Source organism: Sceloporus occidentalis, unplaced genomic scaffold (assembly GCF_023333645.1).
Source record: "Sceloporus occidentalis isolate IW3139 unplaced genomic scaffold, rSceOcc1.0.p SCAF_43, whole genome shotgun sequence".
NCBI classification, from domain to species: Eukaryota; Metazoa; Chordata; class Lepidosauria; order Squamata; family Phrynosomatidae; genus Sceloporus; species Sceloporus occidentalis.
In genome coordinates, this window is record NW_028317023.1 from 6,290,912 (window position 1) to 6,313,837 (window position 22,926).

At 37.3% G+C, this 22,926-nt stretch overlaps 1 protein-coding gene across 1 annotated transcript; it reads left to right on the forward strand.

The window, feature by feature from the left end:
• Nucleotides 1-9,860: 9,860 nt before the first annotated feature.
• LOC149289820 (organic solute transporter subunit alpha-like) lies at nt 9,861-22,090 on the forward strand. Its single transcript, XM_089490272.1, has 8 exons — nt 9,861-9,945; nt 15,935-16,086; nt 18,076-18,149; nt 18,771-18,929; nt 19,390-19,501; nt 19,589-19,735; nt 21,437-21,542; nt 21,915-22,090. The coding sequence occupies exons 1-8, from the start codon at nt 9,861-9,863 to the stop codon at nt 22,088-22,090; spliced, it is 1,011 nt and encodes a 336-aa protein (XP_089346398.1).
• The last annotated feature ends 836 nt before the right edge of the window (nt 22,091-22,926 follow it).

A 22,926-nucleotide genomic window follows, 5' to 3' on the forward strand; every position in this document is an offset into this window, starting at 1 on the left:
CCTTTAGTATATAATTCTTAGCTGGTGGGATACGGATTTAACGATTACTCTGATTTTATTTCTTTGATCAATGTGATAAAAGTTAAGCTCTGCTATTATTTTATATTGAATGGTACATCATCCTGTTTACTAGAATGTCTTGAATTGTATTGATAAATACATAAGTTGGTATGAATGAGGAATAATTCAAGTGATTATATATATATATATATATTGTGAAATTATAAATCCAAACGTTTGCTTGTTTTTCTGTTAAAATTACAATTGTGCAGCAATTTCTTATGAACCAAAGCAGAAAAAGGGACTACCTACTTTTTGACGATCAATAGTTGAGACTATACCTATTGCACTTTTTAAATTGCTTCGCTCTGAAAGCACTCCAATCACAGCTCAATGATCCTAGTAAATTGCTTGTATCATCCCATTCAGCTTTAAAGGCAAGAGTTATGTAATTAGCAAATAGGACCTGGTTAACAACTCCCCATTTGTCTCATTCAGATATGAAGAATTAACTTCATGGACTTCATTGGAGAAACGAAATTATATAAACCATAGGGATAAATTGTGTGGCCTGAATAACATTTCTTCTATTTACCATGTTGGGCACTGTAAACACAAACAGGGGAAATGAAGATAGGTAAAAAGAACTTCAGGTCTCATGGAATAACTGATGTGACAGACATTTGGGGAACATAAATTAAACATAGCAATAATCAAACTTGTGTAATTATGGCATTAATATGGAGTCATGTAAGGACAACTTGGGATAAGTACCTAATACACTGTAGTCAATTTTGAAATAAATTCAAGAAGTTTCTTAAATCTAACATTTTTTTATTTCATTGTCTTTAATAAATGTTTATTAACCATCTACCTTATTACAGTGAAAATTGGTCTTTGTTACCTCTTTTCAGGATCTATATGATTACCTCTAACCAAGTTATTATGCTTTTTTTTTTTTAGAAAGTGATTGGTTTCTTGAAGGGAAGTGTGGTCAAGGCATAGCAAGTAAATAGTTAAGCTGATATTGTCACAAAATCCCACTAAGGTCACTATACTGAAATAAAAATGTTCTGTTTGTAAAAGAACATATCTCTAAAACAATCATACTGATTAACGAAAAACACAAAATGAAAAGCTGTGTAGTTTCTATGAGGCTGCTCATTTTATTTGTGCAGTATATATTTTACATTGAGAGTGTACAAAATAAAATGTCATCCCTTGATTTCATAGCTTTTGGCAATGTTGGACTAGAATGACCATAAATAAATAGATACATTTCAATATATGACGTGATATGTTATTTGTTTTCTGTCTTCTCTGCCTTATGATTTTTAGGTACCATAATTTTTACTGGTCCTGTTAATATATCGTATTGGTGTGTACACAATAAATGCTTTATATAATGTTTACATGTTATAGTAAACATGAGCACAATTTTTGTGACTGTTTTGTTTGTTTTGTTAATGCACTATGTAGTTCAGTAATGGCTGAAAATCAACTTTTGGGCCAATTCTGGGGGGAACATTTCTTTGTGATGAAAATGGAATTGAGGTGGGATAGAAATGCTCTACTTGTACATGAAGATTTTACGTACAGTTTGTTATTCTCCCAATGAGTCAGGGAACAGAAGTACATCTTAATTTTATGAGTTGTTTCTTAGTTATGTATAAATGAGTACGGTATTGCACATTGCTGTTTTATAACTTAATGGCCCTTACACTTTGATGGAGATTTATCAGAAGACGCATTTCAATTGTGATCTTTTCAAAGATAAAGTCTAGTAAAGGCCAATAACCGGCAATACAAAACCTGCAAGGATAGGACTACTGTCATAGGTTTATAGTACACAAAAGAAATATTTGATCATAACACAATTTTAAGTAAAATATTAGTAAAAAGTATAAAATGATTGAAGTAGTTGTTTCAATTAATTGGATGTTAAAGTTTACAACTATCTACAGTATCTCACAAAATGCCATCTTTAGGTAGAGCAACAATTCTTTTTGTCAGATCCTCAGAGTTCTTTGCCATGAGGTGCCATGCTGAACTTCCAGTGACCAGTATGAGAGTGTGAGAGCGATAACACCAAATTTAACACACCTGCTTCCCATTCACACCTGATACCTTGTAACACTTAACAAGTCACATTACACCGGGGAGGGAAAATGGCTAATTGGGCCCAATTTGGACATTTCCACTTAGGGGTGTACTCACTTTGGTTGCCAAGGTTTAGACATTAATGGCTGTGTGTTGAGTTATATTTGAGGGGACAGCAAATTTACACTGTTATACAGGCTGTACACTCACTACTTTACATTGTAGCAGAGTGACATTTCTTCAGTGTTGTCACGTGAAAAGATATAATAAAATATTTACAAAAATGTGAGGGGTGTGCTCACTTTTGTAAGATACTGTATTTACACAACAGTTCAAAAGATTGGTTTTCTTGCTGTGTAACATAATTGCAAAGGGGTTTTCTGATGATCAATTAGCCTTTTAAACTGAAACTTGGATTGGTGAACACAGCATGCCATTGGGACACAGGAAGCTCGTTGTTGATAGTTACTGGTGTCTGTGGTGGATAATTTAATGATGTTCTATGGACCTCAGAAGCCTTGCCACTGACACTGGTGTCCTTGTACGGTCACTTTGCCTATCCCTGAAAACAGTCTCTGTATGCCTACTATTGTAGCGGGAAAATCATTTTCAGCTACAATAGTCATTGACAACATTAACAATTTCTACACTGTATTTCTGATATAGCTGGTGTTATTTTAATGGACAACATTTGTTTTTCTTTCAAAACTGAAGACATTTCGAAGTATCTGCAAACTTTTGAACGGTAGCATAACGATACAGTGGATATAAAAAGTCTACACACCCAATGCAAGGTTCTTGTGATTTTAAAGAATGAGACAAAGATAAATAATGTCAGAACTTTTTCCACCTTTAATGTGACCTATAATGTGACCTATAATGTGAACAATTCAATTGCAAAACAAGCTGAAATCTTTGAGGGGGGATTTAAAAAACCTCACAATAACCTGGTTGCATAAGTGTGCACACCCTCTTATAACTGGGGCTGTGTTCAGAATTAACCAATCACATTCAAACTCATGTTAAATAGAAGGCATTAAACACCTGCCACCGTGGTCCGCCGCCGCGGGTGATTAAAAGCACAGAGGGGGACCCTCTAATACCAGGCATGAGTAGATTCAGAGAAGGAACTCCTCTATTACCAGACATTGCACACACAGTCACACAAACAGACAAATACAGTGACAAACACAGTCACACAAACACTGTGGCAAACTGACAAACACAGTCACACACATTGTCAAACATACCTGGTGCTGGCTGCAGCTTACTCTGAGTTGGTGTGAAGGAGGCAATCAGGAGAGACTTCTCAACTCTTCTGATTGCCTGAGAGTTCAGAAGCCCCTCCTGAGACCTCCTTCACTCAGACTCCTCATTCCGGGACATGTGGTCACCCTAGCTCCAAACCGGCAGTATGACTGTCAGTGGGCCCTGGAAGGTTAGTGTGTCCTGGTCAAATGCCCACTTTGCCCGCTGAATAAAGCAGCCTTGTATTCTGCACCAATTAATTTCAGAACACAAGTCCGCTCACAGGTGTGAGTGTGCATTATGTGTGTTACAATCTAACCAAAGGTATCATTTCTGAGCTGGCTGTATATGTAGTTTTTCTTTTGGAAACAACATCCAACTCTTAAACAACATCTTACCTGCCTTGTCTTAATCTTTGTTTCTTCTATATGTGTCTGTTGGCTTGAACCAGAATGACTGAAAGCGTGTTATGCATGTTTTAATTGTGGCAAAAGTTCTTATTGCTAGAAACTGGAGAACGCCTGCATACATTTTTAAACAGATAATTTCATTGATTAAAGAGAATTAGGCATAAATATACAGCTCACTTGGCTACTGATTCAGGGGAAAAACACCTTGAGCTCAGAAATCTGTGGTAGTTGGAAACCAAATCTCCAAGGGTAGGGGGCCCACTTATTCCATTGGGGGTTGGATTTGGGGCTGGGGGTCTGAAGGGGTTCTGAAGCTCCCGCCTAATATGTAACCATTTACTTTCTTTGTGACCTCTAATGCCTCTATATCTTATAATGATATGCCATCAATGTTGTTTTTCTTACCTTTGTTTGCTATCAATTTGCTGACTGTGAGTTGGGGGCTACCTCCCATAAGACTGATGACTATATGTGTAAAACGTTACAATAAAAATAATAATAAAAAAATATATATAATAATAATTATTATTATTAAATTGCATCAAACAAGAATAAATCATGATTGTAATGAAAAAAATTCAATTGTAAATGCCCACAAGTGTACTGACATAGAGATTACATCAAACAACACTGATTCTTTAGCAATTTAATTCTGCAACAAATCAGTACGAAAAATGAAATAGCTAAAAAAAATGTTTTGTGATATAGCAAGCTAGGAGACCCTGGATACCACTGAATATTTGCCTGGAATAAACCTTTGTTTAGCATTTCTAGCACTTCTATTGATTTTGTTTATAAAACAGGACACAAATATAAAATAAAATACATGTGTATATTAAATAATTCAGTGGATTTATAGTGCAAAATTGTCCTTAATAAAAATTTTCCGTGAATAGTATATGTCATTCTATACAGTGATGTGTTTTCTACATTCCATGGAACTGCAAATGCCATTAAGCTGCGGCAGTGCTTCCCATAACCCACTCTTTTGACCTAAGCTTTTCCAGTAAATCCATTGTTTTGCACATCTGCTGGAATTTTTTTTTCTGCACCATTTGGTTTTTTACTCAGAAGAGGTGTATTAAACGTTTTTTTCTTATTTATCAGATAGTTACTTTTACTTAGGATGTGCAATCATGTTTGCTCAGTACACAAATAGCAAATGCTAAGCAAAATTAAAATTGTATCCAGTGGCCAACATATATATATATAAAAAAAAAATAAAGATTATTTTATGGGCTGGAATACTACACTTCTGTAAAATGAAGAAAATGACATACAAAAGGGTGGCATGCATTTAATGTGTTTCATTTAGCAAAAATTGTTATTTGATTACATTTTATAATCACTGTGTATGCTTCTTTGGAGTTAATACTGATAATACCTAAATCCAGGGTAATAATTCAGTAGGGTAGTGAAAGGCTAAAGTCACAGGATCTTACCACAGATAATTTTACAAAGTGACAATGCTTCAAAGAAAATGTTTCCTGTGTAACCTTCTGAGTAAAAGCTTTTTCTTTAAAAATACAGACATATCCTGTTAATCTGATCTGCTTTCCTTAAACCATGCATACACACTCCCACAACAGTGTTCCAGGGTGTATCCACACATTGTCCAAAATCAGCTTTCCAAAAGTGTACAATGAAATCCCATGATCATTGTGAAGTTTTCATGCGTGGAAGCTTTTGTTTGCTGCTATTACTGTTCTAATTATTACGTTTTTACACATTTTTTCATTAAGTAATAAAAGTAACTATTTTTCATCAATGGTATGCTTCATGAACCATGTGTCTTCACATTAGGGAATGTACGCTACGAAGGGATGTGATTGCATGGCAAGTTCTTTAGTGCAACTTAATATGTGGAATTTATTGCGTTGTAGGTTTGCAGATTCACTATATATACCTTCAAGAAATGGTTGTCCTGTTTTTGAAAGGGCATACAGAGAAAAACAATGGTAGGATGTTTAATAGAGGAATCTGACATGTTGGAGTCAGGAAGGAATTTGCTTTTCCCTATTGAAACATTATTGGTAATAGCTTCATTGTTGGCTTATTATTATTTCTCTGGATCAAAAACATAGTAACCAGGGAAAAAATGAAGTTGAAGCAAACAATCATTTTTTTTATTAAAAAGTAAAATACATTATGGCCCCAAGTGATTTGCAAGTATTATATAGCATTCCAATGAGAAACACTGTTACAGTTAATTACATTCTACCCTTCCTGGCATCAGATATGTACATGTATTGTAAGCACAACCATATAGACTCATAAAATGGATCACAGGTCAGTGGGTCAGGTCCTCTTGGACAACAAAAGTGGGGAAAAATAAATAATTTTCATTTTTTGATCTCCGCCAGTGAATGGCTCGCAACATTCAGCCCAGTGACCTAATCCTACACCAAGTCCCACTAAGTGTCCCAATACTTTAGCAGGCCAAAATACATTTGGGAGTCAGTAGACCCACCATGTAGTATAGGGATTTGTATATCACATAGAAAACCATAAAATGAGCTGGAAAGGATCTGGTCTTAGTTTAAATTCTGCCTCTAAGTCCTGGTTATGCTAGGACTAACCAGTGGCTATATGTAGCATTTAAAGTAATGTATATGGGATATTCTATTTATGACATTTCAAGTTAATATGAGTTGGCAAAGACCATGAGACTGCAGCAGCCAACTTGCAAGAGTCGGACAAAAATCCAGATTGCATTTGCACCTGCAAGTCCAGAGTCAAATATACATATTGGAGATGCACTTTGGTAGGTGCATGTTACAGGTTACAAGACCGTACTGTAGTATGATGTTAGCATAGGTTTGTGTTAGTGTATGTGTTAGCATATGTGTGGGTGTTAGCATATACTATTAGGGTTAGTGCGTGTGTGTGTTCATGTATGGGTGTTAGTGCAAGTTTGCATGCTGGTATGTGTGTTATTTATGAGGGGGCACAACTAACCCTAAGCTTAGCACTGTTACAGTGGGGAGAAGCAAGCAATTAATTAACCCCTGAGTTGCTTGTGCAAATGCAAATAAATTCAAACTACTAAACAGTGGTCCCCATGAGTATCAATTAACCAAAGGTGGGGCAATAATCATCCCCCTCCCCACACTGGGGAAATTAAACATTGCTGAGACTATATGACCGCACTATACCCTATAGGAGGCACATACATCATCCCGTGCTTCCCATTTGCTACCCGTGTTGCTCCCACTGTCATGGGGAGCTAAAAAGATAATAAAATATACTTGGAAGCAGTAGCGTACCTAGTGGGGGGCGGGGGGGGCGGTCCGCACCGGGTGCCGCTCATCAGGGGGGTGCCAACTTGCCGGCACCCGGCACCCCTCCAGAGACGGACAGTAATGTCCGCCGCTGCAGGAGCAGGCTCGCAAGGGAGCGGTATTGGAGGTCTTTAGCAGACCTCCGGCTCCCTTGAGTGATTTTAAGCCGGGTTCAACCCTCCGATATCGCTCCCTTGCGATCCGCGCGGCAACAGCTGCTGTGCGCCGGGATTTGTTGTCAGATCCCGGCGCACAACACTGAAGCCGCGCCCACTGCCGTCCGTGCCCTCTGACCCGGAAGAAGACAGAAGAACTGAAGAAGAGGAGCGAAGAGGAGGAAAAGAAGCTGTAAGGAGAAAAGAGGAAAGGTAGGAAAGCATTCAGTGAGTGAGAGTTGATTGGTATATGTGTGGATTGGTATGTGTGGATTGGTATGTGTGGATTGGTATATGTGTGGATTGGTGTATGTGTGGATTGGTATGTGTGGATTAGTATGTGTGGATTGGTATATGTGTGGATTGGTATATGTGTGGATTGGTGTGTGTGTGGATTGGTGTGTGTGTGGATTGGTGTGTGTGGATTGGTATATGTGTGGATTGGTATATGTGCGGATTGGTAAGTGTGTGAGAGTGATGGGTGTTATGCTGTACCATTTCAAATGTATTTTTCATTATATAATTATGCTCTAGTAAATCATAACTCCCATCACTCTATACTGTTCCATACAGTGGCAGAGCTGGGAGACAGAGGCCTTGCACCCCCACCGCAGGACTCCTGAAAGGTAAGTGAACTTCAAAGTGGGAGTAGATAGTTAGGAGGGGGTAGATAGGGAGAAGGGAGTGAGACGGGGGGATAGGGGGTAGATAGGGAGAAGGGAGTGAGAAGGGGTAGGTAGGACAAAAGGGAGTGAGAAGGGGTAGATAGGGCAATCATACTCCTATCATGCCAAGTCTGCGAGTACATCCTGGAATCTGGGTATGCCTGGGCATGATAGAAATGTGATTGCTGTTAACAATCATATATATATATATATATATATATATATATATATATATATATATATATATATATTAATATTGTTATTTAATTGTTTTGTCCTATTTTGGTGTGTTACTTACTTGAAATAAAAGTGTTAGATTTTTTTTTATGGTGTGGGGGGGGCCATATTCGGTTTCGGCCAGGTAAATGCTGCATTTTCGGTTTCAGTCCAGAATTCGTTTCGGTGCATCCCTACTACTAATGAAGTGGTAGGCCTACACCACATCAATGTTTGGCTTAGTATATAGTGATAGGAGTTATGCTGCACTATTGTCAATGTCTGGCTCAATGTATAGTGATAGGGATTACGCTGTACCACCGTCAATGTGTGCCTCAGTATATAGTGATAGGTGTTATGTTGTACCACCGTCATTGTCTGCCTCAGTATATAGTGGTAGGTGTTATGCTGTACAACCGTCAATGTCTGCCTCAGTATATAGTGATAGGTGTTATGCTGTACCACCGTCAATTTCTGCCTCAGTATATAATGATAACAGTAAGTGTTATGCTGTACCACCTTCAGTATCTGCGCCGGTATATAACGGTAGAAGCTATGCAGTTTTAAAGTGTGTGTGTGGGGGGGGGGGTGCCACATACAGGATCCACCCCAGGTGCCAAATACTCTAGGTACGCCCCTGCTTGGAAGCATCATTTCCACCAATGCACCCTGCCCCTGTTTCTTGCACATGGGGGTAATAACGTTAAAGACATAATTCTTTACTGAGACACAGACAGTCAGAGTCTTACCCCACTCCATCCTCGTTCTGTTCTATGGAGGGTTAGTTTATTAGAATAAATATGCCATCATCCGGCATTATCTATCAAAGCCACCAATCCTTATTTTCAGCAAAAGGAAAGGGTCACTGCAAAACTAAAATAACTTTTAAAAAGCCAGACTCAAATTACAAAGATTTGACACAAAAAGCTATTCTCTTTATGGCCCCAAACAGTTGGAGGATGCATGGCATCTGAATCAATGTTATATTTTAAATTGTCAGGTTTTTTTTATTTTATGATTTGAATGCCTCAAAAAATAAATGCAGTGATAATATAGTGAGAATATTTCACATAGTTCTGTAAAAATACAACTTTTTGCTTTTATGCTAATATTCTATGTATTATTATTATTATTATGTTATGTTATATATTTAAAAATGTTTCATGAAGTAAAAAAAGCTGTCTTTCTATGTATAATTTATACGTCTCAAATTTAGTTTTACTGTATGCCTCCCATAAATTTGTGTGCACCTTTACACATTTTGCCATGATTCACAATGTACACTTTATGTAAAATACCACAATGCAGCAGAACAGTGACTGTTTTGTGAATTTGCTGGCACAGTGGAACAGCAGTAAAACACTGGGAAAATGTGTCCTGAAGGTATTTATCTTCTCCCTCCCACTACTTAGTTGAGATTATATCAGTCTACAGTTCAACTCGACTTGAGTTCTTCTGGGCACTTGGATAACTGATTTACAACCTGCTTTTATATCCTTTGGTTGATGTTTACCTGGACATGCCCTGGATTTAAGACACATGCAGCAGATTATAAGAAGTGTTGAACAGCAATAAGCAGATCTAGAGTAAGTTTTTAAAAAAGCTTTATTTATTTTTGGCCTGGAAGATTTCCTTACAGTTCCAGACAATTTTTTCCCCTGAGGGGGCTAAGGGAAATCAGAGTTGGTTAGCCCTGCCCTTTAATAAAGAACTCTGGAGCAGCAGTAAGAGCTGGGAATAGACACAGGGACAGAGAGAGAGAAAAACCTGGAAAGAAAAGGAAAAATGGATGTGACACCAAATGGAACTAACCAAGTCAACCCCATCTGTAGAAACAGACAAGCTCCCTACTCTTACGAGATCATCCAGAGTAAGTAAAACCAAAAATATATGATGTTCTTTCATTAATAAAAAAACATGTTTGTGAGATAAATCTGTAGTTATCTCATGTTGGGTTTTTTTGCTGGGGATTATCGACTTTACAAGCAACTCTTGAACAAAGCAAATGTAAATTTGATGATATAGACAAAGCATATAATTTCGTCTGAGAGACTGTGACTTCTATACTGCTAGTTACCATACAGGAGATTAAGGTTACACTATAATAGGCTCAATATGCGAATAAATGTGCAAGAAAACATTATATTTTAATGATATCCCACCAACATATTATGCAGTCTGTATAATTACACTATAAAACATGACATATTTGTGTGCAGGCCCTGTTTGCTAGATCCTATAATCTAAAATAACAAGGAGATGTTCTATAAAAAAATATTATTGTTATTCATAGTTTTAGGGGGCTCATAGTTGCATATTAGAGTGACCATAATCTACGAGGCACCACTTGAAAATAATGCATTTAAGCTTTTAGGCTGAGGTCATATACAGGTGTTCAACTAGAGTTGGTGGATGGCAATATATTGGCAGTCACTTCTGACTTATATATATATATATATATATATATTATTTTCATAAAATGAATGACAATTGCATTGGAAGAGGTACTCTTAGCATGATAAGGCTATAGATCTGTCAGAGGAGATCATCATAAGAACTTAGAAAACATATCAAATAGTTATAGCATTGGGAGTAATCAAACATATTGGGCTTACTCTGCCATGTCTTGAGCTTCTTCCAAATCTGCAGAGATTCAATGACATGTTATAGCGATCAATTCATTTAATGATCAATTCCTTTAAACTGCTTTAATTTACTTGGATTTGAGAGCTTCATCCCTGAAACACCACTGGAAAACCAAATGTGTGTTTTTGGTGTATGTGAAGGATTCTAGACATTCTTTATACAAAAAGGTCTGCTTAGAATAAGTTAAATAGAATTTATGTATGAATAGAAAGAGTTATTCAAATGTGAAACAGAACAGAAAGCTGCCAGTTGAAGACGTGAAATGTGATATGACTGTAGCTATGACCACATAAGACACACTGCCTAGTTTCAAAAAGCATCATTGTTTCTACAGTAAATACAATATTGCTACTGTTTTGCTCTCTTAGGAATAGCCATTCAGTCGCCTTTAAAAGTTAAGCAGAAATATAAATCATTATAAATATAAATAATTGTATATATATATATATATATATATATATATATATATATATATCTATATATATATATCCCCTATTTTGGGTTACCTAATTAATTTGATATAATGACGTGCATGACTCACTACAAGGAAAACATTTATAGAGTTTAAGATGCTTCTCCTGAGTCAGAAATACAGACATTTAAATTTAGAACATTAATACCTTTAAAAAATAAAAACCATAATTAAGAGGTAGCCAGCTGATATGCCCCACAAGTTGTTGAACTACATCTTTTATGCTTTAAACCAAATGCTTCTTGAAAATTGTGAAGGTTCATTTGAAAAGCTTAGTAAGAGTAATGTCAGATAACTTGAGGAATTTGCTGAAATAAGAGTTACAGTATGTATGTATATATATATATATATATATATATAGACATACTTTTTATCTGCATATATAGTAAACATATGATTCCTAAGTATTGTCCATGATTGAGGTAGACTTGCTTAGTATATTATGAGATAAGAGAACAGGAGCAGGAGATAATGCTTTATAACATGTAGTGTGACGTCACGTCTGCATTGTTGCATACTTCTCAACATGACGATATCTAGATTTCTATTTCAGCTACAATACTCAATACAAATTAAATAAATGAAAATATTTTAAATGTTATTTGATTTCCAGGCGTGCAGTAACTATTTAGGGGAGTTTATGGGATGGGGCCCCTAAAGAAACGGCATAACTTTTTTTTAAAAAGCAGGAATTCTGATTTCAAATACTAAGAGGGTGTAGGAAGATCTGTTCTTCTGTGGCACAAGGCTTTTTTCACCATCCTACATGTAGTGAACTCCATTAATATTGTGCAAGTATATGATGCCATGCCCTGCTGCTTCTAGGTACCAGACTCTGGCAGTAAAACACTAAAAAGTTATCAATACCATCAGATGCACAGTTTTCCTGTTTTAACTTCCATAGTTTAGATAGATTTTGATATCTTGTAATCATTGTCTATATATTTGTGTAAGGTTTTATATTCCCTTTATTTATTAGAAGAAACTTAATGTGAGTGGCAAATGGGTAGCTTTCACTTGAAGGATATGGGACAAGTATTTTGAACCAAAGTTGCTTGTATTGCCCCTCTTTATGAAGGAAAAATGTACATTCGTGCCAGCATATTTGATTTTGCTGTACAATGGGTACATTGGGATGTGGCCAATGATTTGTCTTAAAAGGGGGGAATAGGGTGACTTCCTAATGGAAAGCACAGTGTGTTTGTTCTATCTACATGGTACCAGATTATTATGATTACCCTTATTATTTGGCATACATTACAGCTTTTCTTTAAAAATGTGAGCCAATGCATTACTTGAGTTTTTAGATGGTATAGTATGTATGGATCCACATTTCATCTGACCTTCAATCTACATGCCTCACTGGTAAACACAGAAACTGGTACATTATGATGAAAGTTTTTATGCAGGGATTAATTAAGTAAAGCGCTGAAAATACATACATATGTTGAAGATTGTCTGTGTTCCTGACATGTCTTGCACAAAAGGCTTATACAAACACAACAGAAGTCTGACCAATGCACATGATGGAAAATATAAAACCTTTTTCAGGAGCAGCTTATGGTTTACTTATCAAATCAACACTAATACGACATTGGGGTTGTTCACTCCTCAGATACTCGGGCTAGGTCAATGTACTACTATTAAAGGCCATATCCTATCAGATAACAATTGTAATCAAGTTTTCTAGTTCTGTTATCCCTAATTTGGGTTCTACATGGAATGTCTTGTGATATCTGTTATGTTATCACTGACTATATCAACAAAATTATAGAGAATGTGATAACACCAGCAAATAGCTTTGAGGTCATTCCACTTTCTTTCCCTGATGTTTTGGGCCCTTTTTGCTGTTACACCCTAGCTAATTACCATATGCATTTACAGATGATTTGGTGTCAGATATCATCCTCTTCAAGCATATGTGGCATTAGCAGAGTAAGTCAAACTAGTGGATACCTAAACATACATCTGTCACATATATGTTCTTCAAAGACTCTGTCAAGTTAGTAGACATCGCTAGTGGAGCTGGACAGAGATAAGTCACTGTATGAGTTACAAAAGGTCTACCTTGTCCTACACGGAAAATTGTCAGAGATAGAAAAATGAAGTGTTTGTGTACTCTCATTTGCTGGTCCATCTTGGAAAATGGTCTGTGTGGCTGCTAGGTCAGCCTATGGTCCTCTGCTTTGTAAGATGTACTGTTAATACATGGATGAATCACTGGAGATACTACCCCCTCAAGTATACAGTATGAAAGCATTACTGCATAATGTCTTAATAAAATGTCAATATAAACCTAATACACAAACATGAAGCTGATTGTATCTGGTATTTTAGACACTAGAAAGTGGACCTCACACTAAGAAGCTTCCAGAAGAATCCAGGCCCTTTGGCCTAATCCTTAGTTCTTTTTATATATTATTCTATGCAGCCCATGAAGCATGAGTCACCATCTTGAATACACATTTTGTAGAGTAACAAAATTACCTAAGAATTACAATATGTAAAACAAGCTAGATTAGAGTTGGTTCTGCCAAGGAACTCTAAAGAGAGTTAGTAACAGAAGAATAAGCTGTGTTTATTGAAGTAGACACACCCCACCTTATATATTTATTGTATTCCTGGTATAATCACAGTACTGTACACATGCCAGTTTCAACTTCAAATGTTTTATTTTTTTTTTCCCAACCTGTAAAACCAGGAAGACTTTTGAGGTCATAGTACAAACTATTTCCTGTTGAATAGTATTGGTATTAACAGATTAATTAAACAAAGTAGTATATTTCTTAATCTCTTGACTGTGTTGTACATCTACCAATGCTGAATTTAATTATGTATGTGTCAATTGCTAAAATTAGGACCAATCCTAGACCAAATGGCACATCAGGCAAGAATTCTCTTTGGAAGTTCCTATCATTATCTACACAATTATGTGTTTACACAATTTAATTTACAAATGCATTTTCTACTCTGTCTTGCTATTTTATAAAATGATTTTGACTTCTAGAGCTGTAGATCACTGTCATACACTTGTATGCAGCATTTGAGAAAGGGGAGGGGGGGGAGTCAGAGGGGACACCGAGATTTAGGTCACAGTAGAACAATATGTCTCAGATAAAGTGGCCCAGGAGCTGCCTCCAATTCGAACCTTCTTTAGTAGTAAGAATATGCCATTGTCGGGCATGGTCATGATTCAGATGTTCCAGGGCAACTCTGGCTAAAATACATTTCTTTGACCTAATGCCAGACAATATATTTCTATTTTGGACCATAAAACATTTGGTATGTAGACATTTAGACAACTTTATTTTTATTGTGAACAAACTGTATAAACTGAAATTACAGTAATAAACTTTTTGGTAAACTTGGTTACTCAGGCACTTGACATTTTATGTTTGTTGGATAAAATCCAATGAAATGAAGTGTACTTAATTTATAAAGTGAAGAGTATATGTCAACAGTATATCAGTAAAATCACTGGTTTTATAAGTATTAACCCAGGTGCCCCGGTAACTGAGGCACCCAGCAGGGTCGCACGCGTTATGTGACCCCATGGAAGTAGTGTGATAGATCGCACACAGAGTGGAGTCTGCACTGAGCGAGGTTAGGGGGGTAGAAGGGAAAGAAGGCTGCTCTGAAGATGGGAGAAGGAATGCTGCTCTGAAGATGGGAGAAGGAATGAATAAAAAGGAATTGTGTGTATATGTATGCATATGTATATTAAAATGAGTGTGTATTTGCATGTTTAAGTTTATGGTGTTAAGTGTGCTAGTGTATATTAGCGTGAGTGAGTGTGTGTGTTAATTTGGTGTTAGCATATGTGTATGGCGGTGTTAACCTTGGTGTGTGTGTTGGTTTATGGCTTTAGCGTGTCAGGGGTGAGCCTAGGATTAGTGGGGCATGGGAGAATGAGTATCTGCACGTATGTGTAAGTGTATAATGTTAGAGTGTATGTCTGTATGTTAGCGTATTTGCAGGTGCATAACTAGAAACCACAGGGCCCTGGTGCGAAAATTGCCAATTACACATCCATGATCACAAACACAATCACACATCCATGCTCACACACACAATTACACATCCATATTCACACACACACAATTACACATCCATGCTCACACACAAAATTAAACACCCATGCTTACACACAAACACAAATCTATGCTAACAAACATACATACAAAGAACCTTCCGCCCCTGCATACCCCTTACTGCTCCTGCAGCTTGCTCCTGTACACTGTGTGGGCAGCCTTGGTACATAACGTGACCCCATTATGCTCCTGTCTCCCTGTGCCAGTTCAAAATAGTTTAGAAAGGACCCTTCTGACCTGGAGCAGTGTGGTCCAATTCGGAAGGGCACTTTCTAAACTATTTTGAATCGGTACGAGGAGAACAAGAAGTTGCATGAGTCTACCCCTGTAGTTACGCCAGGGCGTATTTGTATGTTTGTCCAGGGAGGGGACACCAGAAAAATAGCAAACCGAGGTGCTGCTAATACTAGGCTCACAACTGCTTCAATTTGTCCACAATGGACAAATAGGGCATTTTGGGTTTTCCTATGAGATACGTTATTTTCGTTATCCCTGATACCTGGTGACTTTCTGTTCATGCCTTCAGTTCCTTGAATCTGAAAAATTCTGATTTGGGTAAATTGGGAAAGTATTTATGTCTAGCCTGTTGGATTGCAATAGAAAATCCACAATTATGCCAAAACTCCTAATAATGTATCTTTAATTTCTAGATCTTGACACTACAGGGGTACTGTTGTTTGCTCTTTTAACACTGATGACAGTATTTGCCTTTCTGGTGTTCTTAGAAGAATCCTATTACATGTATAGGAAAATTTCAGGCCCCAAAAAGACCATAATGATTTGGATAAATGCAGGAGCTCCGGTAAGTTACAGAAACCACTAACTGTAAAGTATATATATATATATATATATATTATATAGACAAAAGTATTGGAACATCTGACCATAACATTCACAGGGACTTTGATGGCATTGCATTCTAAATACTGTATTTGCTCGATTATAAGAAGGTTTTTTCAGAGTAAATGCTCTGAAAAATATCCATTGTCTTATATTCAAATAGAGGTCTGATTACAAGACTAAAATCCAGATCCCCCACAGCGCTGCAGGGGACCCGGATCCTCCTCTCTGGCAGCCTCTGCTGCTGTTGGCACTTCCACTGGGGGCTTCTATGACAGAGCGCCGGCATCACATGTCCTTCTGGTGCTCCACCATAGAAGCTCCGACGGAAGTGCCGGCATCAGTGGAGGTTGTCTCTGCACATCCCACAGCCGGTGGAGGTCTGTGCGATGTAGACCTCCGCTGCTGGTGCACAGTACTTCCGCCAGGGCTTCTATGGTGGAGCACCGAAAGGTCATGTGATGCCGGCCTTCAGTCATAGAAGCCCCGGCGGAAGTACTGTACCACATCCACTGGCTGCCCCACTAGACACCAGGGAGTCTGAAGCACGGGTCACAAGTGAAGGGATGCACTGGTAAGTCGGGGGGTTCAATGGTTTTCTGGAGGCAGAGTGGCATATAGGGGGTTAAAAGGCAAATCAGGGAGGCAGCGTGGCATATAGGAGATATAAGGCATACCTGGGGGGATTGGCAAATAGGGGGTTAAAATGCAAGGCATATCTGGGGGCAGAGTGGCTTATTTGGGAGGCAGAGTGGCATATTTTCAGGCTTTTTCTTTTTTTCCTAAATTAATATTCAAATTTTGGGGGGGTTGTCTTATTATTAGGGTCTTATAATTGAGCAAATACAGTACATAGACATTAATATGTCTCCTTCAACATACCAAGACATTTTGGACAAAGTTATGCTTCCAACTTGTGTGGAAACAGTTTGGGGAAAACCCTTTTCTATTCCACAATGAGTATGCCCCAGTGCACAAAGCAAGGTCCATAAAGACATGGTTGGATGAGTTTGGTGTGCACCAGAGCCCTGACCACAACCTCATTGAACACCTTTGGGATGAACTGGAATGGAAATTCCGAGCCAGGCCTTCTCGTTCAACATTAGTGCCTCACCTCACAAATGCTCTACTAGATGAATGGACAAAAATTCTCACAGAAGCACTCCAAAATCTTGTAGAAAGCCTTCCCGGAAGAGTGAAACCTGTTATACCTGCAAGGGGGGGGGGGGTACAACTACATATTAATGTCTATGTATTTAGAATGCAATGTCATAAAAGTCCCAGTTGGTGTAATGGTCAGGTGCCCCAATACTTGGGACTAAGTTTGTAAGTGTGCTAGGATTCACTTGGACACTTCAAAGCCTTTGCCTAGACCAGGCATGTCCAAATTTTTTTCGAAGAGTGACAGATTTGATGAAATGAACATGTGCGAGGGCCGACCATTTTGCCTGACATTCTTTGAACCATTAAAATGAAATGCAAATTAAGTATTTTATGCAAAGTTTATTGAAAACGGCATACTTTTCATTTTGTGACTTGGATGACAAATCTAAACAGGTGTTAAATCACTCTGCCTTTAATATAAAAAATACAGATCTATATTTGGGCAATTTATCTGTCCGGAACACGGGTTGCAATTGGCCCTCGGGCCGGACTTTGGACATGCCTGCCCTAGAAGATCTGGTGCTCCCTTGACCTTGTTCTGGGATGGAAGGAAGGGACTGCATATTGCTTCTGCAAGATTTTAGAGTACCAGCACCTTTTTTGAGTTGGGGAACACTGTTTCCCCCAGACTTTGTGGGGGGAAATGGGGGGGGCTGGAGTTATCTTTTAAGAGATCCCATCAGAATAAACTCAAAGCTGGAAAGTATGTTCATAAAATTAGCATATATTGCATGGAAGCTAGTACTTATCCCTCTTGTTGTTGATTGACTATGTATTTCTCTTACAGATCATAGCAATAACTTCTTGTGTTGGAATGTGGATTCCTCATAGTACAATGTTTACTGACTTCACAGCATCTGTGTATGTATTACATTGTTTGTAACAATATTTTATTGGAACTTATGGTGGATACACTTGCCTACATCCACAATTCATGAGGGATGTTATAAAACATTTTAACAAATATATGAATAACTAAAAAAACTTATTATAATTCTTCAATAAATATTGTAAATATTTTAATTTGTTGCATGACAGTTTAGGTGAAGTTCCAGGTAACATGTAATCCAATGTGATGGGATGCTGTATTGCCAGAAATACTTCTTTTGAAATCAAAGCTGAGTATATGGCATTGACAGGCACAAGTATCCACAATAAGGTTTATGAAGATCCATCACAAAGCCTGTTCCTGTCCACCTCTGATACAGGGTATCAAGGGAATCTTTAGTTTTAAGGGGAAAATATTAGTAAATAATATTCTGTTTGGTCTATTTTTAACACTAACATTTTTTTATATGCATAAACTAAGTAACTCAATGCACATTTATGAATAAGTAGGTCGTAATATAAGTGTCACATGCATACCAAATGAGCTAATCTTCTAGATCCATCCAGTCTTCATGCAGATCTAAACATCAGGGGGAAATGATCACTTACCTTTAATAATCTCTAAATATTTGCTTCTCCTTTTTTCACTGAAAGGTTTCTTGCTGTGTTCATACACAAATTTCAGCAGATGCTGGTAAGCGAATGTGGAGGCAAAAAAGAATTCCTCAAGAAGTTTGGAGATAAGAAACTACAGATTAGCACGGGTCCGTTTTGCTGCTGCTGTGTATGTCTGCCGCAGAAAGACATCAACAGGTCAGTTAAGGTCCTGTTTTGAATTGTGAGAAATTTGGTTCAAGAGTTATCTTGGTAGTGCAGGATGGATTAGCTCTGAAATTCACATGTGAGTAGTTTAAGTGAACATATTGTTCGAGAATAAAAGAAAAGTACAAGTACCGGAGAAAGTTAAAAACTATGGATAGAAATCACTCATTATCCGTGGGATTGGGGTCAGATTCGACTTCACTCCTTTTGGACCTGCGTATAAAAACGCATTGCTTTTTAATCCCCCAAAATAACAAAATTTGCATCTGCTTATTTACATTTTTACATGCTGGAAAATAGTATAAAATATGTTGCCCGTATTCTGATGAACTCCTCCATGCACTTGCAAGAGGGAGAAAACAATAATTTTATGGAAACCCTCAGCTATCCTATGCATTAAAGCTTTGGTAAGGCAAAGACAATTTTTGAGACAATTTTTTCCCCCCCACAGTCGTACCTTATTCATCCTGAAGCTAGGGACCTTTCAATTTGCTTTCCTGCGGCCCGTTCTTATGTTTATATCTGTAGTTCTCTGGACCAATGGAACGTACATCCTAGGCAGTGTGAGTATACTGTATATATGTTCTGTGGGTAGGGATGTTGCTGTATGAAATAAACATCACCACACATTTTTTTTGTTCTTTTTCTAGTCGTCAGTGGATGGCGCCACAATGTGGATTAACCTTACCCTCGCTACCATCACAATCACAGCACTTTGGGCAGTGGGAATTATGTTTAATCTGGTCAGGCCTACTTTAACAGACAAGAATATAATTCCCAAATTTGCAGTGTACCAGGTAAGAAAATACAGACATATAAAAATATATTCTGATGCTATGCAGGGGGTTTTTGTTCGACAATATATATAGTTTTAGATGTAAGGATGTTGGTAAAGATGTAAGGATGTAAGTGATGGCATTATAATACAATAAGCGAATTTAAACATGCATGGGAAAGACATCAAGCTATCCTTAATTTAAGACAAGTCTGAGGACTGATTAAGGTCTGAATCTTTACATCAAGAGAAATGGGCAGACTAGATGGGCCATATGATTCATATCTGCTGTCAAAGTATATGCGTCTATGGTTAGTTGTGTGACACTTCCAAAGGAACACACTAGTGTCATGGACCCGGAATAATGTAGAAGGCCATTTGTCTATAGTGGTGGTTTTAAACTCCAGACCTCAAGAGCCACAAACAGGTAAGGAATCAGACTGTATCATTGCCCGAAAACAAGCAATTTAATGATTTTTTCATTTAGATGTCTGTGCTCAAACTGTGATATCTAAAAAATGGTGGTACGCGAGACCTGTAGTTGAAAAACATTGACCTAGCGCTTCTTAATGAGTAGTGCTGGAGCCAAGTGTGTGCTTTAATAGGATCTTCACTTACTTGACAATCATCCACCCTGATGTGTTCATGCTCCACTCAGCAAATGCCACTCACATATACAGACAACATATTTGTATACACACCCATGCAACCAGAAGCCATTTTAGAATCTGCTGCTATCATTTTTATAGTGTTTTCTTTGGCATTTATTTCTAGTTCTCTCTGCCTTTGGTTGACAATCAGAATTTGTTTTTCATATCTACCTGTTTTATAAATTTTACTTATGCTTTTATTTAAAGGGACAGTCTAGTGTCCCATACAGTGCTACCAATGAACAATGTATATTGTAGTATAAAAGTACAAGGATTTAAGTAATCCTTAAATTTAGGAGAAGCTGCAGCTCCATAACCCCTCTCCCTCTAGTATTCATTCTATGTAAGTAGCAGAAAAAATATTCCAACTGAAAAACACGGGGGCAAGTTTTGCGCAGACACATAGGGATTCTTTTTACACTCTCTGACGCTCTTCAAGGAGCTGAGTGGCAATGAGTATAGTGTGAATGGTAAGCAGAAACACAGAACACATTACCTGCAAGCCAAGTAGCTGGATCACAGGTAATGAGGCAAATGCATTGGTGGGGATAGTTCTGAACCCTTCCATGCGTTTCCAAGAGGGAGAAAGTAATAATTTAATGGTTGCCCTCAACTATCATTTGCATCACGGTGCATATGATTGATGGAGTGTTCCTTTAATGAAAATTTGTCTGCACTTGTAATTAAATACATTAGCAATATACTCTCAGATGTATTCACTATACTGATAGTTGGCATGGGAATCTACATTTGAACTCATGATCCATTATGAAAGGCCAGGCTCAATATACAGTATTTCTTCCATAACAGGGGTCAAGCCATGCATAACACACCGTAAAATTGGTAGTGAGATAGGGGAAGCGCACTATAATTGCCATCATTGTTAAATTGTGTTTAGTGAATGCATCTTATTTGATTAAACTGAATGCATTCTAGACCCTTTGAGCAAGTTACAGACTACAAATATTGAGGAGCAGCAAAGCCATTATTTGTTGTAATCTTAGGTGATTATTAGCATAAGTAATAACTTTTGCCAATACATGACATACACTCAGTAACAATTTTTTTTACAGTTTATAGTCATTCTGAGTCAGCTCCAGACATCCATTATGAATATACTTGCAACTGTTGGGGTAATCTCCTGTGTCCCACCACTTCCAGGCCCATCTAGAGCTTCATGTAAGTACACTTGAAGTTGTCAGAACTCAATGTTAAGATTGATTGGAATTCTTGAAAAAGAAAATTCTTCAAACAGAACACTAAACTGATCTGTGTCTTAGTTTAGCTGACAAATCATGCTGTACTAATTGATCAAGAGAAAAGTTGCATATAGACTTCTTGGGTCTTGCACTTTTCAGAATTGGCAAACACTGTCGAAAAGATATGTTGGCCTTGGTCCAAACCAACCAAACTAAACGTGGTGCATGAGCCACTTCTTTTTAGGACAATGGCTAGAGCCATCATAGGATTGCCATCATACTGATTGCCATCAACTTCAGTTGCTATATCACAAAATTTACACATTTTTCTTGTATTCAATCTTTAAAACAGACATGAACCAACAGCTTCTTATAATGGAAATGTTCCTCACTACAATGATCTGCCGAATGCTCTACCGGCGAAAATATGATACACCGGCAACTGACGAAGAAATTAAAGATAATGTACAAAACAGTACATTGGATTTAAACGGCAAAGCTTTGGAAGAAAAACTACAATATGTTTAGAGAGTGTTGGCCAAAATGAAATTCTCTGAGGAACATTCTGTGTAAATGTATCAGCAAGTGATGTCTTAACATGTACATTAATGTGCGCCTTTAACTTTTTATTTCATAAGCCTAATACAGAATTATATATGAACATCACTGTAAATAATAAAAAAAAAACATTTTGCTTATACATAGCCAGTTTTCCACCTTTTTAAAAATGTTGGGGGGGCATTGAGTGACACCAGAGTTCCTGTGTCTTGGGGTGTGTGTTATTCAAAGCTTACCATGAGTGTTCACGTATACAAATACATGTTGGGAGCCATTGAGCGACACCAGAATTCTTGTACTTTGTGTGAGGTATTTGAAATTTTGAAAAATCTTGTAAAAGATGGTGTGTGGGATTTCTGGTACTAGGTCACTGTCTGAATGGTTAGCAAATATCAATTTATAAAAATTGTATCTCGTCTTTACTATTGCAAATAACCAGTTTCTCCACACCCAGAAACAGATATTTGAAACAGCTGTTTGTTTAAAGCAATTTTCACATTAAATCATAATCATAAGCAGAATACAGTAAATTACTGATAAGCTTTTTAATATACATCACATAATTTTCTTTAAATGTATAATTGATACTCAATGTAGATTGGCTAATTAAAGCATCCCATATACAGTTATGGATATATTGTGCTTATTATGGAACCACATTCATATTTATTATTGATTATGACCAGTAATTAGTTAAATTAAGAATGTGAACATGTATTTATATTTCATAAAACGCTAATGTAACATTTTTAAGCCACTTTCAGACAAATGATCAATCGCGTTGAATGTGAACTAAAGATCCATTC